Genomic DNA, 17140 nt, shown 5'->3' with positions numbered 1-17140 from the left:
ATGATAATGCCTCAATACACCGGGCAAGAATTGCGCGACAATGGCTTCAGGATCATGGAATACCAGTGATGGAATGGCCCCCGTACTCACCAGATTTGAACCCTATAGAGCACGCCTGGCATATGCTTAAAGAATGGCTTTATAAGCACCATCCAGAGCTCCTTGACGATACATCGGTAGATTGGAGGGCTGAGAGAAGACTTTTTGATGCTTTGAAGGCAGGCTGGGATGCAATTAGTGAGGAAATATTTGTTTCTTTAGTGGAGAGTATGCCCCGACGGATCGAGGCAGTAATTGCAGCAGGTGGATGGTACACAAAATACTGACCCAGGATTTAGCAATAATAAATTGATATTCTTTAAAGTCACTATCTACTCTATTTATATGCCAAAATACAAGTTCTAATATCAATTTCTCATTGAGTTATCCATGAATATATTTTGTGGTCCGGAGGATGGTTGGGGTGGCATTTGTGGAAATTGCCGTCATTTATGGGCTAGTACTGTATTTCCTGCGTGTGCTCACCACATTCTCCCTAATCACCACGCCCTTTGGCCAAAAAGGTTACTTTCCCACCCACACTACGAGTACCCCCCCCCCCTCCCTCACTATAGGCAAAACAACACACAAACGACAGGATAGGGCTGCATAATCATCCCCACCCCAAGCCTCCGCTCCAGATATTTGAAATCAAAAAGATTAAGATCCCCCCATTATGGAATTTCTGTACATCTCCTCCATCGTCACCGACTTCTTCAACCGCCTCATCACTCATCCTTCGCACTCGTCTCCCAAAACTGACGGTGAGCACGGCTTCGATCCCACCCCCATTACCACCACAGCCTGCAGACCCCTCCCCAAGAAATGATTCGCCCTCGCGGGCATGAAGCCCCGAAAGTGGCATCTCGTTCCCGCTGGCTCCCTCTTCTTGCTTTGTGTGCTTTTAGTGTTCCACCTGCGACGATCAGAAACAGAGAGATGCACTCGAAACATGCTTTTCCCTTTCTATTGCAAATACAGTGATCCCGTCGTTGCATCTCCATCCCGCAAACCCGCATCCCGCCTCCCGCATCCTTTACTCCCACACGGTTCCGCACATACCACACAAACTCGACAAGTCATTCGTAAGGCGTCGCGCGTCAAAGAATCCGTAAAAATTCCAATTACACATACATGTCCCACTCTTGGCCAAGGCTGTGCATACCTTACCCGTGAAAAATAGCTTCGAATGGTCTTCACTGGTTTCTTCTTATCGCTGACAAGCCTACCTTATGGACGTGCGCAGGTCCTTGGCTCGTCCATTCGAACACACAGTTGCCAAACCTTCGAAGCGCCCTTGTTGGGGGAGAAACGAGAAAAATAACCCGACGCGCGGAGAGACGACGCTGCAATCCAACGTGCGTCATCGGCACACCCTGGGTTTGCGAGCTGCGAGCTACGAGCTACGAGCTTGGGAGATGAGCTGTATACACGGGTACGTCGAAGACCGATCTCGACCCTTTGAACCTGAGTCACAGATCCCAGGCACTGCAGGCTCTATCCCTTCTTCTGAAAAGTCAAAAGATGGACAAACATTTACACCGTGTCCGATTTGATCCAAGCGTGCTGCGGACACCTTATCCGCATGCGTGGATCGGGTGGTTGGGTTTTGACGGTTGGAATTCGTTCCGCCGTTGATCATGTAATCAGCTTGAACCCCTATCGTCATCCATCACTGCCTAGGACCAAACTTAAACTTCAACCGGACCATCTTTCGGCCGGCTTGTACCTAGGAGCTGAGACCATTCCAGTTTCGCTTGAGCTTGGTCCTTTTCTGCCTACGATTATTTGTGTTTGCACATGTAAAAAAGGGAAGAGTGTACTACTCTATCTCAAATCATTTTAACGCTCAAATTCAAATGAAACCCTGATGTGTGCCGAGAGGTGTGTGGTCGTCCGAGTTGAGCACTTCCTGCTCGGGAGACCCTTCATTGCAAAGCTCAGGTGCTTGCAGTTTTCTCTGATCCCCTCTCGGCGAAAAGCACGTGGGACAAATCGTGTAGACCTTCATCCCGATTGAGACATGCTGGGGGTACGTTTCAAGACCAACTTGCCAATGTCTGTAGAACAAAATAACGCGACAGCTACGGTAATCAATCCCGAATCTGCGATATTAACTTTTGGCTTAACCTTTGCTTTTCTTATTACTTCTCCGTTGTTCCATTGAGGAAATGAAATCCGCAAAAATGTGATAGCTACAGTGCTACAGCTTTGTTTACTCGAACTCGTTTGTATATCGAGATTGGGGTGTGTCCCTATCATGGACCGTCGCGCCAAGGTTCAGCTTTCGCCCAAGGCAGCCAAGTGTAACAATTTGAATTTCGGAGATACGGTCAGTGTTGCTTGTCGGTACCCCCGAAGCGTCAAAGGCGATTCCGAGATCAGATCAATTGGAAATGACAGTAGGTGAAGATGGCTTATAAATCCATTGCGACCAGCATTAACAGAAAGCAAGAAACTAGTTGCTAGTGACGTTGAAATGGAGAAAGTGAGCTGGACGAACCTGGTTTGAAACGGACAATATCATCGTCATCATCGCCAATTATTATTCTCCGCAATAATAAAATCTCCAGTTGGGAAATTTGCGCAGGGAGTGGATGATGTACTACGTATGCCCTGCACTGTTACCTACGCGCCAGCTATCGGAAGTACTGCACTCTCACTATCCACCCCGGTCCCTCGAGCAAGAGCTATGATTGTTACCAGGTTACTCACCTGGTAGTCACCTCGCACTCATCACCAAATTGGGAGAAGAAGAGCAGGATGGGGCCACGTGTTTCGTGGTCGACCAGGTATGGGCTCGGTTAAACTCAAGGGGAGAAACAAGAGGAAAGTACTCGTATCGTATGGTGAGAAGCACGTCAACACCCAAAGACCTTGGCAAGAGAGAAACATCAACCACAGTATAATTGATTGTCAAGTTTGAATGGCGATACCCCTGGTCGGATCCCACTTTCGTCCTGGACGAATTCGGACAGTTATATTTGTCTCGCACGATGCTTTTCCAAATCGCCGACTCTCACCTGATTTCCATTATTCCATCTCTTGTCGTCTCAAGTCGCTCGATCTCTTCATTCAGTATCCGGCCCTCGCTCGTTTTCAGCTCATCCTTGGGGTTTGTTATGTTAATACGGGTTTGCTCGAGCACATGAAAACAGTAGTTATATCTTAGGTTAGGTAGGTGCCTTAAGGTACCCAGTCAAAAGGATATGATAGGTAGCCACATTATGATCGCAGGTTGCTTTGTCAGACGTCTAAATATACCTGCTGCCTTACCAATCTCCCTCACCCTCACTGGCCCCCCTGGCTCCCACGTTGATTTGCTGAAGTTGTTGTCGTCCTTTGTTGGACTGGCGGGCGAGACCCTAAACTAACGTGTTGTTCAAGGGGGTCGGAAACGTCGTCTGTATCGCTGGTCAACCCCCCAGCACACTTTGACTAAGTTACTTCTACCACTTACGCCCTCATACTAAACCCCCTCGCACCAACTTCTATCAAAATGCAGTATCCGCCACTTGATAGGGTATCCCTGTCTGACATGAACCCTCTTCGCCATCTCTCGCAACGCGCCCGCACGGGAGAAGGGAGAGGGTGACCACCTGGGCCCCAATATCTGACGCACTGCCGCACAAACGGCCAGCCCTATCACTTTTCTCTATCCCCTTTCTAGCCCACAATACGTACCCGTCTGTGTGTCTCATCCATCCCTCAATCTTTCGAAGACCGTCATAGTTAGTCGTCGGACCCAACCACTGCAACATTCATTCCTGGTGGTCAGCACTTTGAGAGAGATGAACCATTTTGTCGGTCACCGCCATTTGGCCATAGTCTCGTTGTGCCCATGAGTGTGTGTCTCTGCTAATTGTCAGGAGCATGCGCGGACCAATCCAGCTGGAGCCGCCGCGTTCGCGCTAAGCATGGATATGCCCTCGTCCTTTCCAACAACGGGCAATTCTACGAGCACTGTCACGGACTTAACGAAAGTCCAATTGCATCTCCCTGATCTAAATTCATTTGATCGCGAAAGGTCGCTTCCAGCAGCAAAAACAGTTGAAACCTGGATTATCAATAATATTTCCAGGAGTCTGCGCCCTCTATTTGCACAATGTCAATGTCGTCAGTGCCTTCCCAAACGCAGGACCAAGTTTCCAAGTCAATGGAAAGGTGGTCCAAGCGGCCTCTTACTCGGGATAATCTTTAAGCTACCAAAGGTTTCGAGCTGCTTTTTCGAGGTCCCCTATGATACGTCTATGACCTCCTTCCCAACGTGGCTGTATCCAGCTGAGATGTTCGGCCGCAGTGGAAACGATATCCGTCCTCCTTCAAGGGGGTCGCACTACTACTCACGCTTCGCCCACCGGTGTCCTGACCAGGCAAAGCCAAGCAAGAGTGCACTGTGCGATTCCATTTCGGCTACTGACCATGCCGCTTCCAAAGACTTGTTCATGTCTCCGTACAGGGCCTCTGTGGACCCGATCTTCGGGAGACCCAGCTCTCTCTTGCGCGGCTGGATTTTAGCTTCGTTTTTACCTCCCTACCTCTCTTCACTGTCGCAACTATGGTCCACCGCAGAGGCAATTACGACTGATATTCACGCTCTTGTTGGGATAACGATCTGGGGATCCCCAGCAGTGGAAGCCTCGAGACTCTAAGACTGTGCTCGTCCGTCGTGTCAGGTGGATTCGCCTTAACGCCGTTGTGGGCCATGGCACATGTGGGACCCTTTTCTTGGCCAAATGCCAGGTAAAACTTGTCAATCATTCCTTATTAAACCGATATCGCTGCAATACGGTCCGAATCAGATCAGTTCTAGATGGTTCCATTTCTATTCGTGAACTTGGCTGTCGCTTCAACTCGAATCATCAACCATGCATAGAGCAGCCGACATAAGAAAATCTGAGCTACTAGGTTCTCTATCGTGCGATTTTACGACTAAAGATCAACAGAACGCTTCTGAAAATTCAAACTATTTTGATTGAGAAGTCCCCTTCCCTTGACCGCATTTACTGTGCATCCGTGAGATTACGCACGGGACAGTATTGCGATCGAGCCCATGCGCATACAACGTTTTTGAACCCTCGGCCCGCGGATGCTTGCTTGTACCTGTAACAGAGATAGGCTCTTCTCAACCACCCGCAGCTGGCGGCGAATATGAAACAAGAGATGGTCTTGAATACCATAGCTAAGCTCCACCTTTCGCACCCTCTTTGTCTTCTTTCCGCCGATCACGCAAGTCAGGCGGCCAATCGTGTACCAATGCTTCTTGATATCCCGTCATGAGGCGCTGTCGTTGAGCAGAGATGGAGATCTCTAGACCTTGGGCGGGCGACCAAACCTGTGCTCCTGGTTGACTTCGAGTTCTGTGCAAGCCGTCCCGTGAATTCAACACTTTATATTGCTTCTTCCATCCGAAGTTGCCGAGAGTATTCAATCCAACAGAATGAAGTCCGTCGCAGCCTTTGGAATTTCAAAGCAGCATATGACTGTAGATAATACTGAGACGTCTCGTAGCAAACTTTTTCAAATAGAACGTTCTGTACCATCCAGATATCGTTCCATATTACAGCACAGGTAACAATATGCAACTTCTAACCCTTTAGGTGTAAATTATTGGTCTGTAACCTTGTCAATTCGGGTCCAACACTGTCCGGCCGTCCAGGCAGAGAAATACCCCATCGGCTAAATCGGCTCGAGAAGCTTGGGCTTGACGTTTTACGGTATCAGATGCAGGCTCTGAAAAGCTCCCGCTCTGACCTCTTGAATCATCACAATAAGAGCCCTGCATTGTATCCTTGATCAACCGTGCAATCAGTTGTTGAGGTATTTTACACTTTCCTTCGGATTTACTGAAGATTGACAGGACCGTGGGAAAGTGCGCAAATCCAGCTGAATTGTTCGGGCTTGACTAATTTATTTTATTTTTATTTTTCAAAAATGCTTGATCGTCTCAGATAGTTGAAACCGCACGGATCAACAGATCTCCCTGCCAATATTGGGAACTCTTCTCTGTCCCGCCAAAAGCAAATATCAACTATCTTCTCCGCTCCGCTAAGCCTGTCTACCTAGACTCCTCGGTGTAGCTATTCTACTATATAATACTATGACCACTAAGAACCCCTCGCTACAGTAGGTCGCCCTGATAGCTCACCCCAAGTAACTTACAGACCTACGCGTCTCCACGCTCGTTGGGGCTTTTGTTATTGCTACAGTGCAGAAATTCTAGTGGAAGCCTGGCCGCCTAGCCTGGCCTGTGCTTGCGCTGGTGCCTAACGTCGAAACTCTTTAGTTCCAAAGAGGTTCTCGCTGTGCCGTTTCTTTTTTGCCAGTGCATGCTAGATTAACATGCGGACCCTTTCACATTTACTGCATATACCTTTGTATTCCCCCCTCTTTGTGCCCCTCCGACTCTTCTGCGCTAGTTACTACATATCCATAACATCACCTGATTTCTTTTTCTGGCTCCTGGTACCCTTGCAGCGGGGCATACTTTTTGCCAATCGACGGCAAAACTAATATTTAGTGGTGGATTTACACTTCTTCTCACCAAGCCACGGTTCCTTAACCCTTGTAGACTATTCAACGCCATGCGACGATCAATGGGAGTGATTTCCCCCTGTCCAAGCATGCCAATGCTGGCTGCTGCGAGTTTAGAATAAAGCCACGTTGCTTCTGCGGCCCGGCGGTTACAGCAAGCCATTGGTAATTTTGGGCGTCGAGTCATTTTAACTTTGCCAAGTGGTTGCCACCTCTGGGACTGGCTGATGTTCAACAAAAGTCTTTGACGTGGATATCCTTTGTCTCTCACTGACCGGCAGCACTTTCCGGTATGATGGGTGATATGCACTGGCATGCACCGTGTGCACAATGGTTGAATCCGAGATCAAACCATGTTGAAGTAATGTCGTCTTGAGGAGCATTGCCCTCGCGTGGTTATTGATAGTATATTTCCGATCATTTTTGTCTATGAAGGCGGTTGTCAAATTGAACAATAACCCACCTCCGGATAATAGATGAGTGTTATTAGACTGATTAGCTAAGCTACAGCATAATTTGTTGTGGACTTTCAATAGTTATACAAAACTTTGCCTGCCGGGACAACTTCTATGCACCGAGACGGGTGAGAACGTTTCAGTTTTATGTCGGTGGATTGTAAGTTATGCCTGAAAGTCACCTTGCGACATCCCTAGAACTGAGGCTTTCGATTAACTAATTTACTGGAGAATTAGTTAACCTTCCGCGTGATATCCTTCCCCAGAAGTCTCGGTAAATTTAGCGAACATTGCGTTTCGGAAGTTTGGAGTTACGGATTCTGTGTATGAATAACTATTATATCGAGACTGCTATCAAAACGTTGCAAGAATCTCAACAGTAAATATTAAGAGACCCATATCAGAACCGTAATTTCTCTTACAGTAGAAAGTAAAGTGGGACAACTTCCCCTTACACTTGAGATAGTTAAAATATTTATTCAACAAGTGTTCTAGCACACGACTAAAAAGATGGTGCAAAACCAAGCCTCCCTAATCGCAGAGCGCCTTGCTTTATGAGGCAAGCCTAAGATTTATTTATTCGGCCCGTCGGACTCGGAGCTTGCTGCATCCGAATCGCCCGGAAATAGCGGCCCTCCAGCTATGGCCCCCCCTCTCGTGAACGGGTAAGTTATGCAATAGTTTAATTATGCAAGCGCCTTGAAAAGCCCATAACTTGGATCGAGAGTTAAGGCTAGGGGGACTTTATGCTAGTTATGCTGATATTATGCAGTGCGTCACGGGGCGTGTTCTGCAATTGACAACTCTCGTGGTCATTGTTATTAGAGAGAGCGCCTTGAGGTCTGATCAGCATCAAGCCTAAAATCAACGAAACCAAAAACACACCATGGCAGGACGCAGCACAACTGCGACTTTTCTCGCCATTGTGTCGAGCACTTCTGCCATCGGCATAGCATATCTCTTTTACAGACACGCGGACCTCGCGCGAAGAGTGCAACATGATATGCGCAAGGGGTCGTTGTCGAAGGAATCAGTACCAGATTCTGCCAGCGACGAGGGCCAAAAACCCAGTATCACATCCAGTGCTTCCTCGTCTTCAACTACCACAATTGCAACATCGACATTTGACAATATTGAATCGATTCCAAAGTCCATCCTTTCCGGCGACGAGCAAGTCTTCATAGTCTACGATGCAGCTCGGAAGACCGTCCCGACTGCGCGGCTCCCTGATCATTTGACTAGAGATGAGCTCTTGAATGCGTATGTCCGCCGGAACATGGTCACGTTTGCGACTTGGTATCCGCAGGCTTGGGCCCTCAAGGCATTATGCAAGAAATACGCGGCTGCGTCTGAAGCTGAGACGTCTGGGACCTCTGGAACGCCGCCCCGCACGACAAGGTCCGAGCTCAGGCCCAAAGCCCCCCACGAGACTTTTGCATCAGCATACATCCGAAATCTCAATTTCCAAGTAGGCGACATTGTGTGCGGTGTCCACAGAGTGCTCGTACGCACGAGTGCAAAGATTGAATTCTCAACTGAAATGCCCGGTCCTGCGACCACGACCATGATCTCTGAGGAGACACAGGGGGCACAAGACGCACGCGCGGTCAGTGCTAGTTCCAGTTCCAGTCCCAGTGCAAACCCAGTCAAGGGCGGTCGACTCGTCATATCTATCAAAGATACGAACAGCATATTTGACCATGACGACGGCGATGCCGATCACAAAATGACGACCTTTACCACTGAGTCAATCATGTGGAAAGACACTGAGGAAACACGGCCGATCCCGTTGGAAGTAGGGCCAATGATATGGCTGCACGAGCTTGCAAGCTGGAGCTTGTTGGAGGGTGGTGTAAACTACGTGGTAGGGCTGAAGAAAAAGTAAAGGGGCAGCCACTGAGCACAGAGTACGTGGGTTGTATTGTTTCGTGTGGGCTTTGTGGAACGAAGATCATCTGCCACTCACTTTGGTATTTTTGCGGGGTCCGAGCTCCTGTCTTCTCCCGTCAAAGAGAATTTGTTCTCTAAAGCCAGAAAAAAACTGAGCAGCAAGACAATTGCGGCTGACTCCCAGAGGTGCACAAGGGAAAAGGAAAATGTGAGTCAAGGTCAAGCATGGCTCAGAGCAAAAGTGGAGGCGTATTTGTCCCGGCCTGCGAATCGACATAGAAGCGTGCAATTATCAATATTGCAAACCAGTCACATTTTATGCGAAGAAGAGTCTACTAACAAAGCCAATCATCCGATCTCATTCCTTCATCTTGTAAGTTTTTGAGGAAGGTTTTTATCCGTGCTTAAACACAAAGTCGTCGACTGACGTCCCGATTAACAAGGTCTGCAAATCCGCAAAGGCGTCAAGATCGTTCTTCTCCAACGCGGTCTTAACCTCAGGATCATGCCATCCATATGTTCTTCTAACGATCTCCAGCGACTCGCCAATCTTTCGGCAACCCTCAAAGTCAATGAGTACAGCTGTTCCGTCCTCATCAAACATGATATTCGAGGGCGTAATGTCATTATGGACGATGCCGAGCGAATGAAGGTGATGGATGCCCGCCAAGATGCCAGCCAGCCATGCTTTGGCAGCATCAGAGTCGACAGACGCGCGGACATCGCTAGTGAGAAAATTGGCTTTGCAGAAATGGCCGGGGTTAACTTTTTGAGCCAATGTCGATGTGTACCGCTTCATACAGATGCCTGATACTCGTCCATTCGTACTTTGGCAGCCGCCGTAGAATGAGATATTAGGATGAGGATGGCATTTCAGCAGCTCGTACGCCTCGACCTCGTGGAGGATTTGTTGTTCGAGTTCAGGTCCCCGGTAAGCCCAGAGGTCTGGTGTTTTGACGTAATAGTCGTGCGGCGAGTCTAATACAGTCCAGGTGGGCTTCACCTTGGGTCCCCGATCTTCTGCTTCTAGTGGTTCCACTTCGTAAAGGTCGGAGAAGTTGAGTTCAAGAAGTTTTGGGCCGCGAAAAGGAGCTTTTCCGTAATATAGCTGATCATTTTTTCGTATAATAACGGATGAGTAGCTGAACGTATATCTGCCTTCGACTTGCTTGAAGCCTTCTGCGGACCTGACGATCTCCATGGTGTAGACGGGCTTGTCAAAAATATTTCGCTGGCTGAGAGGCGATGTTGGACAGTGAGAATGCATTTGTGAATTGGGAAAGGACAACGTGTACTTCTCAGCTGTGCATTTGTGCATTTGGACAAGGCTGAGAAGGCTCGGCTCACACCGCTTCTGCTTCGTGCCTTCTCTATTGATCAAGCAGTGATGCGGGAGATTTTCTGTGCTACCTACCAGGTTGTCTACGCTGCTGCCTAATGATATTTACCTCTCACATTGCAATACAGAGTCACGGGATGAAGAGCAATTGGTAGAGTGCAGTTCCAACAACAGCGGTTTAGCGTCCGCAGCGAACCCCGTAACAGCAAAACAAGGATAATGCAGGACGTGTACCATCTTCAGTAAATACAAATATGGCATTGTGTTCTACACTGGCTTAAGATGTTATTTTCTTACGGGTACTATATTATTGTTTCTTGGAATACCCGGACGACGTGTTTGTAACACTCATCCTTAAGGTATGTCCTTTTTTATTGCTTAATCTTCCTTTTTTAACATTCAATTTGAACCTTATACGATAAATAATAGCATCTCCCCAGTGTCACTTTCTTCTTATGATCTTGGCAAACATACCTCTATTTTATCTCTCAATGCTATTGCGAGTGAGATTTGCTTTACGATGAAGCGGTTGGGACGACTACTGAGCTACTGATAGCTATTCAACTAGCGCCTCTCTGCAACTAATAACGCTGTAATTTAGCGAATGTTGGAGAAGCCTGAGGCGGAGAGATAATTTAGACCTCACGTCAGAACCATAAAAAAACGGTACACTTAGTTATTTTGTCGGCCCAGAAGCTCAGGGTCTTCGCTTCCGTTCTCGAAGTCTGCTTCCTTTTGACCGGACCCGAAGTAATAAACTAAATTGATGACATACCCGGAGCCCGCTCCCTCGCCCCCGTTCCTCTCCAGGGGCCCGACGGGACTCCTTCGGCTCTCCGCTCTTTCTGAACGTCACAGAGAAATCGAAGCCGAAGAGTAACGTCGTCAACGAGGCCAACCCCCCTGGATACAATGACCAATAACCTACCAATGACGCAGAAGCATCGCATCGAAACTGCTCATTCTAGCTGTCAACGATCATGACCAATCATGCGATACCCAAACGTGATCTTGCCTGGTCGAGGGGCAAAGTCGAATGTCCCATCAGGCCCAGACCATGTGGGGCCAAGGATTTTCAGCACTTGTCGACCGGCCCACGGGGTCTTAGCGTTGTTGGGGTAGGTTACGCGCATGGCGGGGCTGATGCAATGCCTGATCCGAATTTTGGTTCTAAAAACATTGAAGTCTTTTACATCCATTGAATTTGATCATACGCTGATATTGCTGTCTTTTATCGCTTTTGTTCCTTCCACTTCTTTGATCGTTTCACTGGGGTAATGCATTGTTAGACGCGAAAGGACGTTGAACCAACGACATGATATCATCGTCATCGTCGTCAATTGCTTTGCCGCAGTACGACAGTCCTGCGCTGCGCATAGCAAAGGCGCAGGAGAAGACCGGCTCTACAGCAGTGGCGGCAGGAGCAGCGACGGAAGATGAAGAAGAAGAAGCAAATGGAGCTGCGGTCGAACTTGCAAGGTCGTCTTCGTCTCTCAAACCGACATGCGATCATACCCAACGAAGATTGAAACCCCGTCATATTCAACTCATTGGAATTGGCGGAACGATTGGAACAGCACTGTATGTTCAGATTGGCCAGGGACTGTTGCATGGTGGACCGGCAAGTTTATTCATTGCCTTTTCGTTTTGGTAAGTCTCCCTCTACCTTCTGCGATGCATGGCTATCAATTTGCTTTTGCCTTTTCAAGACCTCGTCAAGATATTGTTGTATGATATTTGGATAGAGTGTAAGCCTTTTTGATGTGGCAGAGCGTGGAAAGGAACATGGTGATTGCAGTATTGCAATATCTGGCCCACCAAAAAAAGATAGGCAAATCTTCAAAATTTTGTGGGCACAAGTCAAAAGGAAATAATCTCATATAATTGCAAAAAAATAGGTGCACATTTATTCTGACAATTACAAACTGTAAAGCTCCTTGCTATCCCCACTTCCGATTTAGTATTTGCTTTCAATCGAAGCCCAACGCAACACATCGCAAACAACGCAATTTCACTGACGCAACGGCCTCTTCTTTAATCCGCGATAGGCATGGCTGAAATGGTCACATACCTACCCATATCATCTCCATTCATCCGATTCGCAGGGCGATTTGTCGACGAAGCATTTGGAGTTGCAGCGGGATACAACTTCTTCGTATTTGAAGCGGCTCTTGTCCCATTCGAGATTGTGGCGTGCAACATTATTATCAATTTCTGGAGTGACGCCGTACCCGTGGGCGGCATCATTGCCATTGTCATTGTCTTATACGCGTAAGCCATTAACCCTTTTTTATAGTTGACTTTTATCTATTTTATTTCACATCTTCTTTATCTTGTTTTTTTTTTTTTTTTTTTTTTTTTTTTTTTTTTTTTTTTATTTTTCGTATCCTTCATCTTTTACTTTTATTTTTTAATTCCCGCCCTCAACACCGTAATCATCCCGGCTGACTGCGCAATAGACTCATCAATATCTTCGCTGTCCACTGGTACGGCGAATCCGAATTCTGGCTGTCTCTAGGCAAAGTCATCCTCATCATCGGCCTGATCTTATACACCATTGTCACCATGCTCGGCGGGAATCCGCTCCACGACCGCTTCGGGTTCCGGTACTGGAAAGATCCAGGCGCTTTTGCTGAATATTACAAGACTGGAGACCTAGGCCGTTTTTTAGGATTCCTGCAATGCTTGATTCTGGCTTCTTTTACCATCAGTGGTTGCGACTATGTGCGTATATCCTGCCGGATTTGTGTTTTTTGTCCCTTTTTTTAAAACCGTTATGGAGTCATTATTTATTATTACGGAGTCAAACAAAAGTTCCCCTTCCCCTCTGCTCACAAGAATAACAACAATCCCAGGTCAGCATGGCGGCAGGAGAAGCAGAAAACCCTCGCGCCGTGATGCCAAAAGCCTACAACGTCGTGTTTTACCGCCTGACTGCCTTTTTCGCGCTGGGCTCTCTCTGCGTCGGGATCAACGTGCCCTACAACGACCCAGAGCTGATCGATGCATTCTCCAAGAACTTGCCCGGCGCAGCGGCCTCGCCGTATGTCGTTGCGATGCGCCGACTACAGATTGGCGTTCTTCCGGATATCGTCAATGCGGTTGTCTTGACGTCTGCGTTTTCCGCGGGGAACAGCTACGTCTATTGCGCGAGCCGCAGTCTCTATGGCCTCGCGCTCGAAGGCAAAGCGCCGAGGTTTCTGGCAAAATGTACAAAAAAGGGCGTTCCCATATACTGTGTCGTCGTCGTGCTGGCGATTTCGTTGCTCTCGTTTCTGCAGGTCTCGAATGGCGCCTCGGTCGTGCTGCAGTGGTTTGTCAATTTGGTGAGTTGCCTTTTAATCCTATGTCTGTACAAATTATATACCTTTATCTTCACTATCAAGCATACATATATCTTTTTGGCACAACTCGAGTCTTTATATTCTAATCCAGCTCATCTCCTTTTGTCTATCAAACGAAACTGACACACTGATGTCCATCGAACAGGTCACTGCCTCACAGCTGCTCAACTTCTCCGTCATGGCATTTACCTTTCTTCGATTCAAACGCGCGTGTGAAGTGCAGGGTCTCTCGCGAGATTCGCTGCCCCACAAGGGCTGGTGGCAGCCATATGCGGCGTACTATGGTCTGGCGGGATGTCTGACTATGGCTTTTGTCGGGGGTTATACCGGTACGTTTCCTCGGCCCTCCAGATTTCCCTTTAGTTCTTCCGGCTGGAATCATCTCTTCTCATCTCTTCTTCTCGTCGATTTTTCTTTCTTTCTTTCTTTCTTTCTTTCTTTCTTTCTTTCTTTTCTTCTTCTTTTGGGGGGGGAGGGAAGGGAATACTGACAAATGCAATAGTCTTCCTTCCTGGAAATTGGGACGTGCCTACATTCTTCTTTTCGTAAGTCTGGCATTGCGTCTCGTGAGAACCCACCGGTCTTCTCCATCACCCGCCGTCCCCCCCTCCCCGCACAGAAAAAGGGAAGGAAGAGAAAAGGGGAGGGGGGAAGAAAAAGAGTAAAGGCTGACTTTGGCGACAATAGGTATACCATGATTGGCGTTTTCCCAATTATTTTTATTTTCTGGAAAATATACAAAAAGACGACGTGGCTCAAGCCAGAGGAAGTGGACTTGTTCAAGGACCTTGACGAAATAGAAGAGTATACGCGGAATTACGTTCCGAGACCTGCGAGGTAATATACTATTGATATAGTTTTCCTGCTGCTGCTGCTGCTTCTTCTTCTTCTGCTATAGAGCTGGACTAATGGTGCGTTATTAGGAACGTCTTTGTAAAATACATGGACAAGCTCTTCGACTAAAGCTATAAACTTTGCTCCTTTTGCGCTTTCTATACTTTGCCCCCCAACTCCTTTGCGCGTTCCAAAACAAAATGTAAAAGGATATAGTAATACAAGGCCAAGCGCTGGCGTTGGGGGTGACGAGAAAGTAATATAGAAGAGAGAGAAAAAAGAAAGAAAAGGATGAAACAGAAAAATTATTGTATATAAGCAATGCGACCAATAACGCCATAGGATATAAGCCTTGTTTTTTTTCCACGTGAGCTCGAGCGTCAACTCTGCAATAAAATGTTTTAGGCGGGATTGAGGATATCCTGCAATTCAATTGATCTTCTCTTCGGCTTGGACGGCTTGGTCTCGGCCGGGTCTGTCGGAGGTGCAGCAGACTTTGTAACTCTAAATGTTTCCTTGATGTTGACTTGATCGGTCGCTGCTGGTGGTGCTGATGCTGCTGTTGCTGCAGAGCGCTTGGTGTTGGCGGGGGCCTTTCTTGGTTTTGTACTCTTTGCACGTGATGTAGATGATGATGTTGAGGCGGTTCTCTTTGTGTTTTGCCCTTTGCCCTTTGGCTTGGGTTGTTGGAGGAGTACGTCTGCAATGGATCGTCCTTGGCTGGCGGGGTTGCTCGTCGTCTGGTTTGCGAATTCGACTTGCGCCATCGCGTCGTCGCCGGTGTTTTCCAGTATAGCCAGCTTGGGAGTAGGGCTTGATGTTGGCGTAAGCACACCCTGCATAGACTCCACGCCTGGATGCTTCCGCTTGCGAGGAGTTTCCAAAAGAACCTCCATTTCTTTGCCTTCAGACTTGATCTTGGCTCGATCCTCTTCAGAACAGACTTCAAAACTATCTTCGTCGATATGATCCCAGCGTTTCAGGCCGGCGTGGCGAGCGACTTCGTCGCAGTCACCCTTGATCACCAGATCCCAGCAATTTTCAAATTCGCGCCCGGTGGGCATCGGTGAGTTATTGATCCAGATAGCGACCCCATCCCGCCTTGATCTCACTACACCACACATCTCCTTTACTATGCGCCGGACTCCTGGCACTTTCAGACTTGTTCCAACAACAATAATAGCGTCAGGCCGACTTCTCAAATCCGCCGTTGTGACAGCGCCAATTGCCTCTTCATCCGGGTTGTACTCATTATACAGAACGATTCTTGGACGAAGCTTTCCAATACCATGGCTTCGCTTTCCTGCGATATTTGTGCGCACAGAATCTAGCTCCTCACACACCTTGCAAATCGGTGGGTCAGGGCCATCAAAAAGAGATGCTTCAAAATCTGCCAAGTGGCTGCACTTAACGCATGCCATTTTGCTGAGACCTCCATGCAGCTGAATTGTTCGCGGCCAAGGCCCTTTCGGGTTCAGGGGGACTTGTGTAGCGAGCGGTGGAAGCGAAGTTTCAATGCAATCGACGTTTTGGCTGTAAAGTCGCATCAGGCGACCTTCGTGCGCTAACCGGGCCAATAAGTGATGAAATGCAGTTGGTTTGGCTGTTTCAATGAGACCTGAGAGATTTCGAACCATGTCGTGAAAGGAGGAAGTGGAAGCGGGAGTTCGGTAGACAGACGCATCAAAGAGGTGTTTTCCAGAGGCCTTCAGGTTGTGTTGGCGACGAAGAGTGGTAAATAGTCCCGTAGAGGATCTGAAGTCGGGAACTAAATAGCCAAGGTCAGACTTGAGTCCATTTCGTAACCAGAAAAATATACATACTGCCTGCAGAGACAGAGATTCCTGCGCCAGCAATCACTACAATCTTTCGCTTCTTATGAAGAGTTTTGAGTAAGAGATCTAGCTGTTCTTTTTGATCGGAAGCATAAACATCGGACATTTGGTGAAGATCTAGAAATTGCGTTCTCCTTTCCTTTTTCTCTGCTGTGCGACGCTTCTTTGTCGGAGGGGGCCCATCTCTCTCGATTCTGACAGGTAGCGAGTCCAGCAAGGGCTCAGCCGTAGGAGAGGAACCTGGTGAGGCCTGCGACGACGTCGGCGACGGATAGTAATAAGGAGGAGGAGATGGTGAAAGAGAGCGCGGAGAGCTCAATGGCGACGATGAATCGGACAACATGCTGAGATGTAGAGACATTGTTTGAAGAGAGTCGAATCTCGTCCTGTGCGGGGAGAGACAGGACGAGGGAAGAAGGGGGGGAAGGTCGGAGGTTTTAACGAAATGTACTCATCCAGCTGAAAATCACAAAGGGGATGATCCTTGTCCTGCAAAATATGCGTCCGTGAATAGCACAGTGATTGCGGCAACAGGCGAAAGATGTGGTGGTAAGAAAGAACGAGAATTCATCAGATGAAGTTTGGAGGTGGAGGAGAAACACACATTGAGAGTAGATCCCTCTCTCGTGGGCAGCATGCGGGCGCTGAGACGACTCCAGACTACGTCGTTTGGCCATGGGGGGAAGGAGCGATTACCCAGAACGGGGCGCTTTACCGAATGCCCCAACTCTCGCTAAGATGAAAAAAGGCCTCGTTTGTTTTTTGTTTATTTACATCACCACAATCATAAACAATGCATCAATAATGATCATATTGAGCCTACTTGTAGTAAGGATACGAAGTTTATCATTGTAAATGGCGATTCACCAT

The 17140-nt window shown here is 47.9% G+C and overlaps 8 protein-coding genes across 8 annotated transcripts; 6 read left to right on the top strand and 2 right to left on the bottom strand.

The window, feature by feature from the left end:
• Positions 1-624: 624 nt before the first annotated feature.
• Positions 625-1310, top strand: L228DRAFT_242891 (hypothetical protein). Its single transcript, XM_018331558.1, has one exon. The coding sequence runs from the start codon at positions 884-886 to the stop codon at positions 1220-1222; it is 339 nt and encodes a 112-aa protein (XP_018191976.1). The 5' UTR covers positions 625-883; the 3' UTR covers positions 1223-1310.
• A 1493-nt stretch (positions 1311-2803) lies between these two features.
• On the top strand, positions 2804-3261 carry L228DRAFT_12155 (hypothetical protein). The gene has a single exon (XM_018328998.1). It carries the CDS (start codon positions 2966-2968, stop codon positions 3209-3211), a length of 246 nt encoding a protein of 81 aa, XP_018191975.1. The 5' UTR covers positions 2804-2965; the 3' UTR covers positions 3212-3261.
• Positions 3262-3795: 534 nt separating this feature from the next.
• On the top strand, positions 3796-4867 carry L228DRAFT_12150 (hypothetical protein). The gene has a single exon (XM_018328997.1). It carries the CDS (start codon positions 3957-3959, stop codon positions 4689-4691), a length of 735 nt encoding a protein of 244 aa, XP_018191974.1. The 5' UTR covers positions 3796-3956; the 3' UTR covers positions 4692-4867.
• A 2750-nt stretch (positions 4868-7617) lies between these two features.
• On the top strand, positions 7618-9133 carry L228DRAFT_12143 (hypothetical protein). Its single transcript, XM_018328996.1, has 2 exons — positions 7618-7693; positions 7801-9133. Exon 2 carries the CDS (start codon positions 7915-7917, stop codon positions 8911-8913), a length of 999 nt encoding a protein of 332 aa, XP_018191973.1. The 5' UTR covers positions 7618-7693; positions 7801-7914; the 3' UTR covers positions 8914-9133.
• An 88-nt stretch (positions 9134-9221) lies between these two features.
• Positions 9222-10287, bottom strand: L228DRAFT_242888 (kinase-like protein). Its single transcript, XM_018331557.1, has one exon. It carries the CDS (start codon positions 10234-10236, stop codon positions 9313-9315), a length of 924 nt encoding a protein of 307 aa, XP_018191972.1. The 5' UTR covers positions 10237-10287; the 3' UTR covers positions 9222-9312.
• Positions 10288-11109: 822 nt separating this feature from the next.
• Positions 11110-12162, top strand: L228DRAFT_242885 (hypothetical protein). The gene has a single exon (XM_018331556.1). The coding sequence runs from the start codon at positions 11573-11575 to the stop codon at positions 11909-11911; it is 339 nt and encodes a 112-aa protein (XP_018191971.1). The 5' UTR covers positions 11110-11572; the 3' UTR covers positions 11912-12162.
• A 74-nt stretch (positions 12163-12236) lies between these two features.
• On the top strand, positions 12237-14564 carry L228DRAFT_279621 (amino acid permease; the record flags this gene model as incomplete). Its single annotated transcript, XM_018335700.1, has 7 exons — positions 12237-12528; positions 12717-12981; positions 13113-13583; positions 13747-13930; positions 14104-14146; positions 14289-14438; positions 14525-14564. Exons 1-7 carry the CDS (start codon positions 12308-12310, stop codon positions 14562-14564), a joined length of 1374 nt encoding a protein of 457 aa, XP_018191970.1. The 5' UTR covers positions 12237-12307.
• On the bottom strand, positions 14421-16884 carry L228DRAFT_242881 (DHS-like NAD/FAD-binding domain-containing protein). The gene is made up of 2 exons (XM_018331555.1): positions 16259-16884; positions 14421-16203 (listed from the first exon to the last, which is right to left on the bottom strand). The coding sequence occupies exons 1-2, from the start codon at positions 16629-16631 to the stop codon at positions 14837-14839; spliced, it is 1740 nt and encodes a 579-aa protein (XP_018191969.1). The 5' UTR covers positions 16632-16884; the 3' UTR covers positions 14421-14836.
• Between the last annotated feature and the right edge of the window lie 256 nt (positions 16885-17140).

Source organism: Xylona heveae (assembly GCF_001619985.1).
Source record: "Xylona heveae TC161 unplaced genomic scaffold L228scaffold_1, whole genome shotgun sequence".
Lineage (NCBI taxonomy): Eukaryota > Fungi > Ascomycota > Xylonomycetes > Xylonales > Xylonaceae > Xylona > Xylona heveae.
This window is presented reverse-complemented; position numbering and strand designations above follow the sequence as displayed.

What these genes read in the sequence shown, in the direction of transcription:
- L228DRAFT_242891 (XM_018331558.1), top strand. Translation starts at nt 884, where the DNA reads ATGAAGCCCCGAAAGTGGCATCTCGTTCCCGCTGGCTCCCTCTTCTTG.
- L228DRAFT_12155 (XM_018328998.1), top strand. Translation starts at nt 2,966, where the DNA reads ATGGCGATACCCCTGGTCGGATCCCACTTTCGTCCTGGACGAATTCGG.
- L228DRAFT_12150 (XM_018328997.1), top strand. Translation starts at nt 3,957, where the DNA reads ATGGATATGCCCTCGTCCTTTCCAACAACGGGCAATTCTACGAGCACT.
- L228DRAFT_12143 (XM_018328996.1), top strand. Translation starts at nt 7,915, where the DNA reads ATGGCAGGACGCAGCACAACTGCGACTTTTCTCGCCATTGTGTCGAGC.
- L228DRAFT_242888 (XM_018331557.1), bottom strand. Translation starts at nt 10,236, where the DNA reads ATGCACAAATGCACAGCTGAGAAGTACACGTTGTCCTTTCCCAATTCA.
- L228DRAFT_242885 (XM_018331556.1), top strand. Translation starts at nt 11,573, where the DNA reads ATGATATCATCGTCATCGTCGTCAATTGCTTTGCCGCAGTACGACAGT.
- L228DRAFT_242881 (XM_018331555.1), bottom strand. Translation starts at nt 16,631, where the DNA reads ATGTCTCTACATCTCAGCATGTTGTCCGATTCATCGTCGCCATTGAGC. An exon ending in AATCTCTGTCTCTGCAGGCA is followed by an intron (nt 16,204 to 16,258) that starts GTATGTATATTT and finishes TTGGCTATTTAG; the next exon opens with TTCCCGACTTCAGATCCTCT.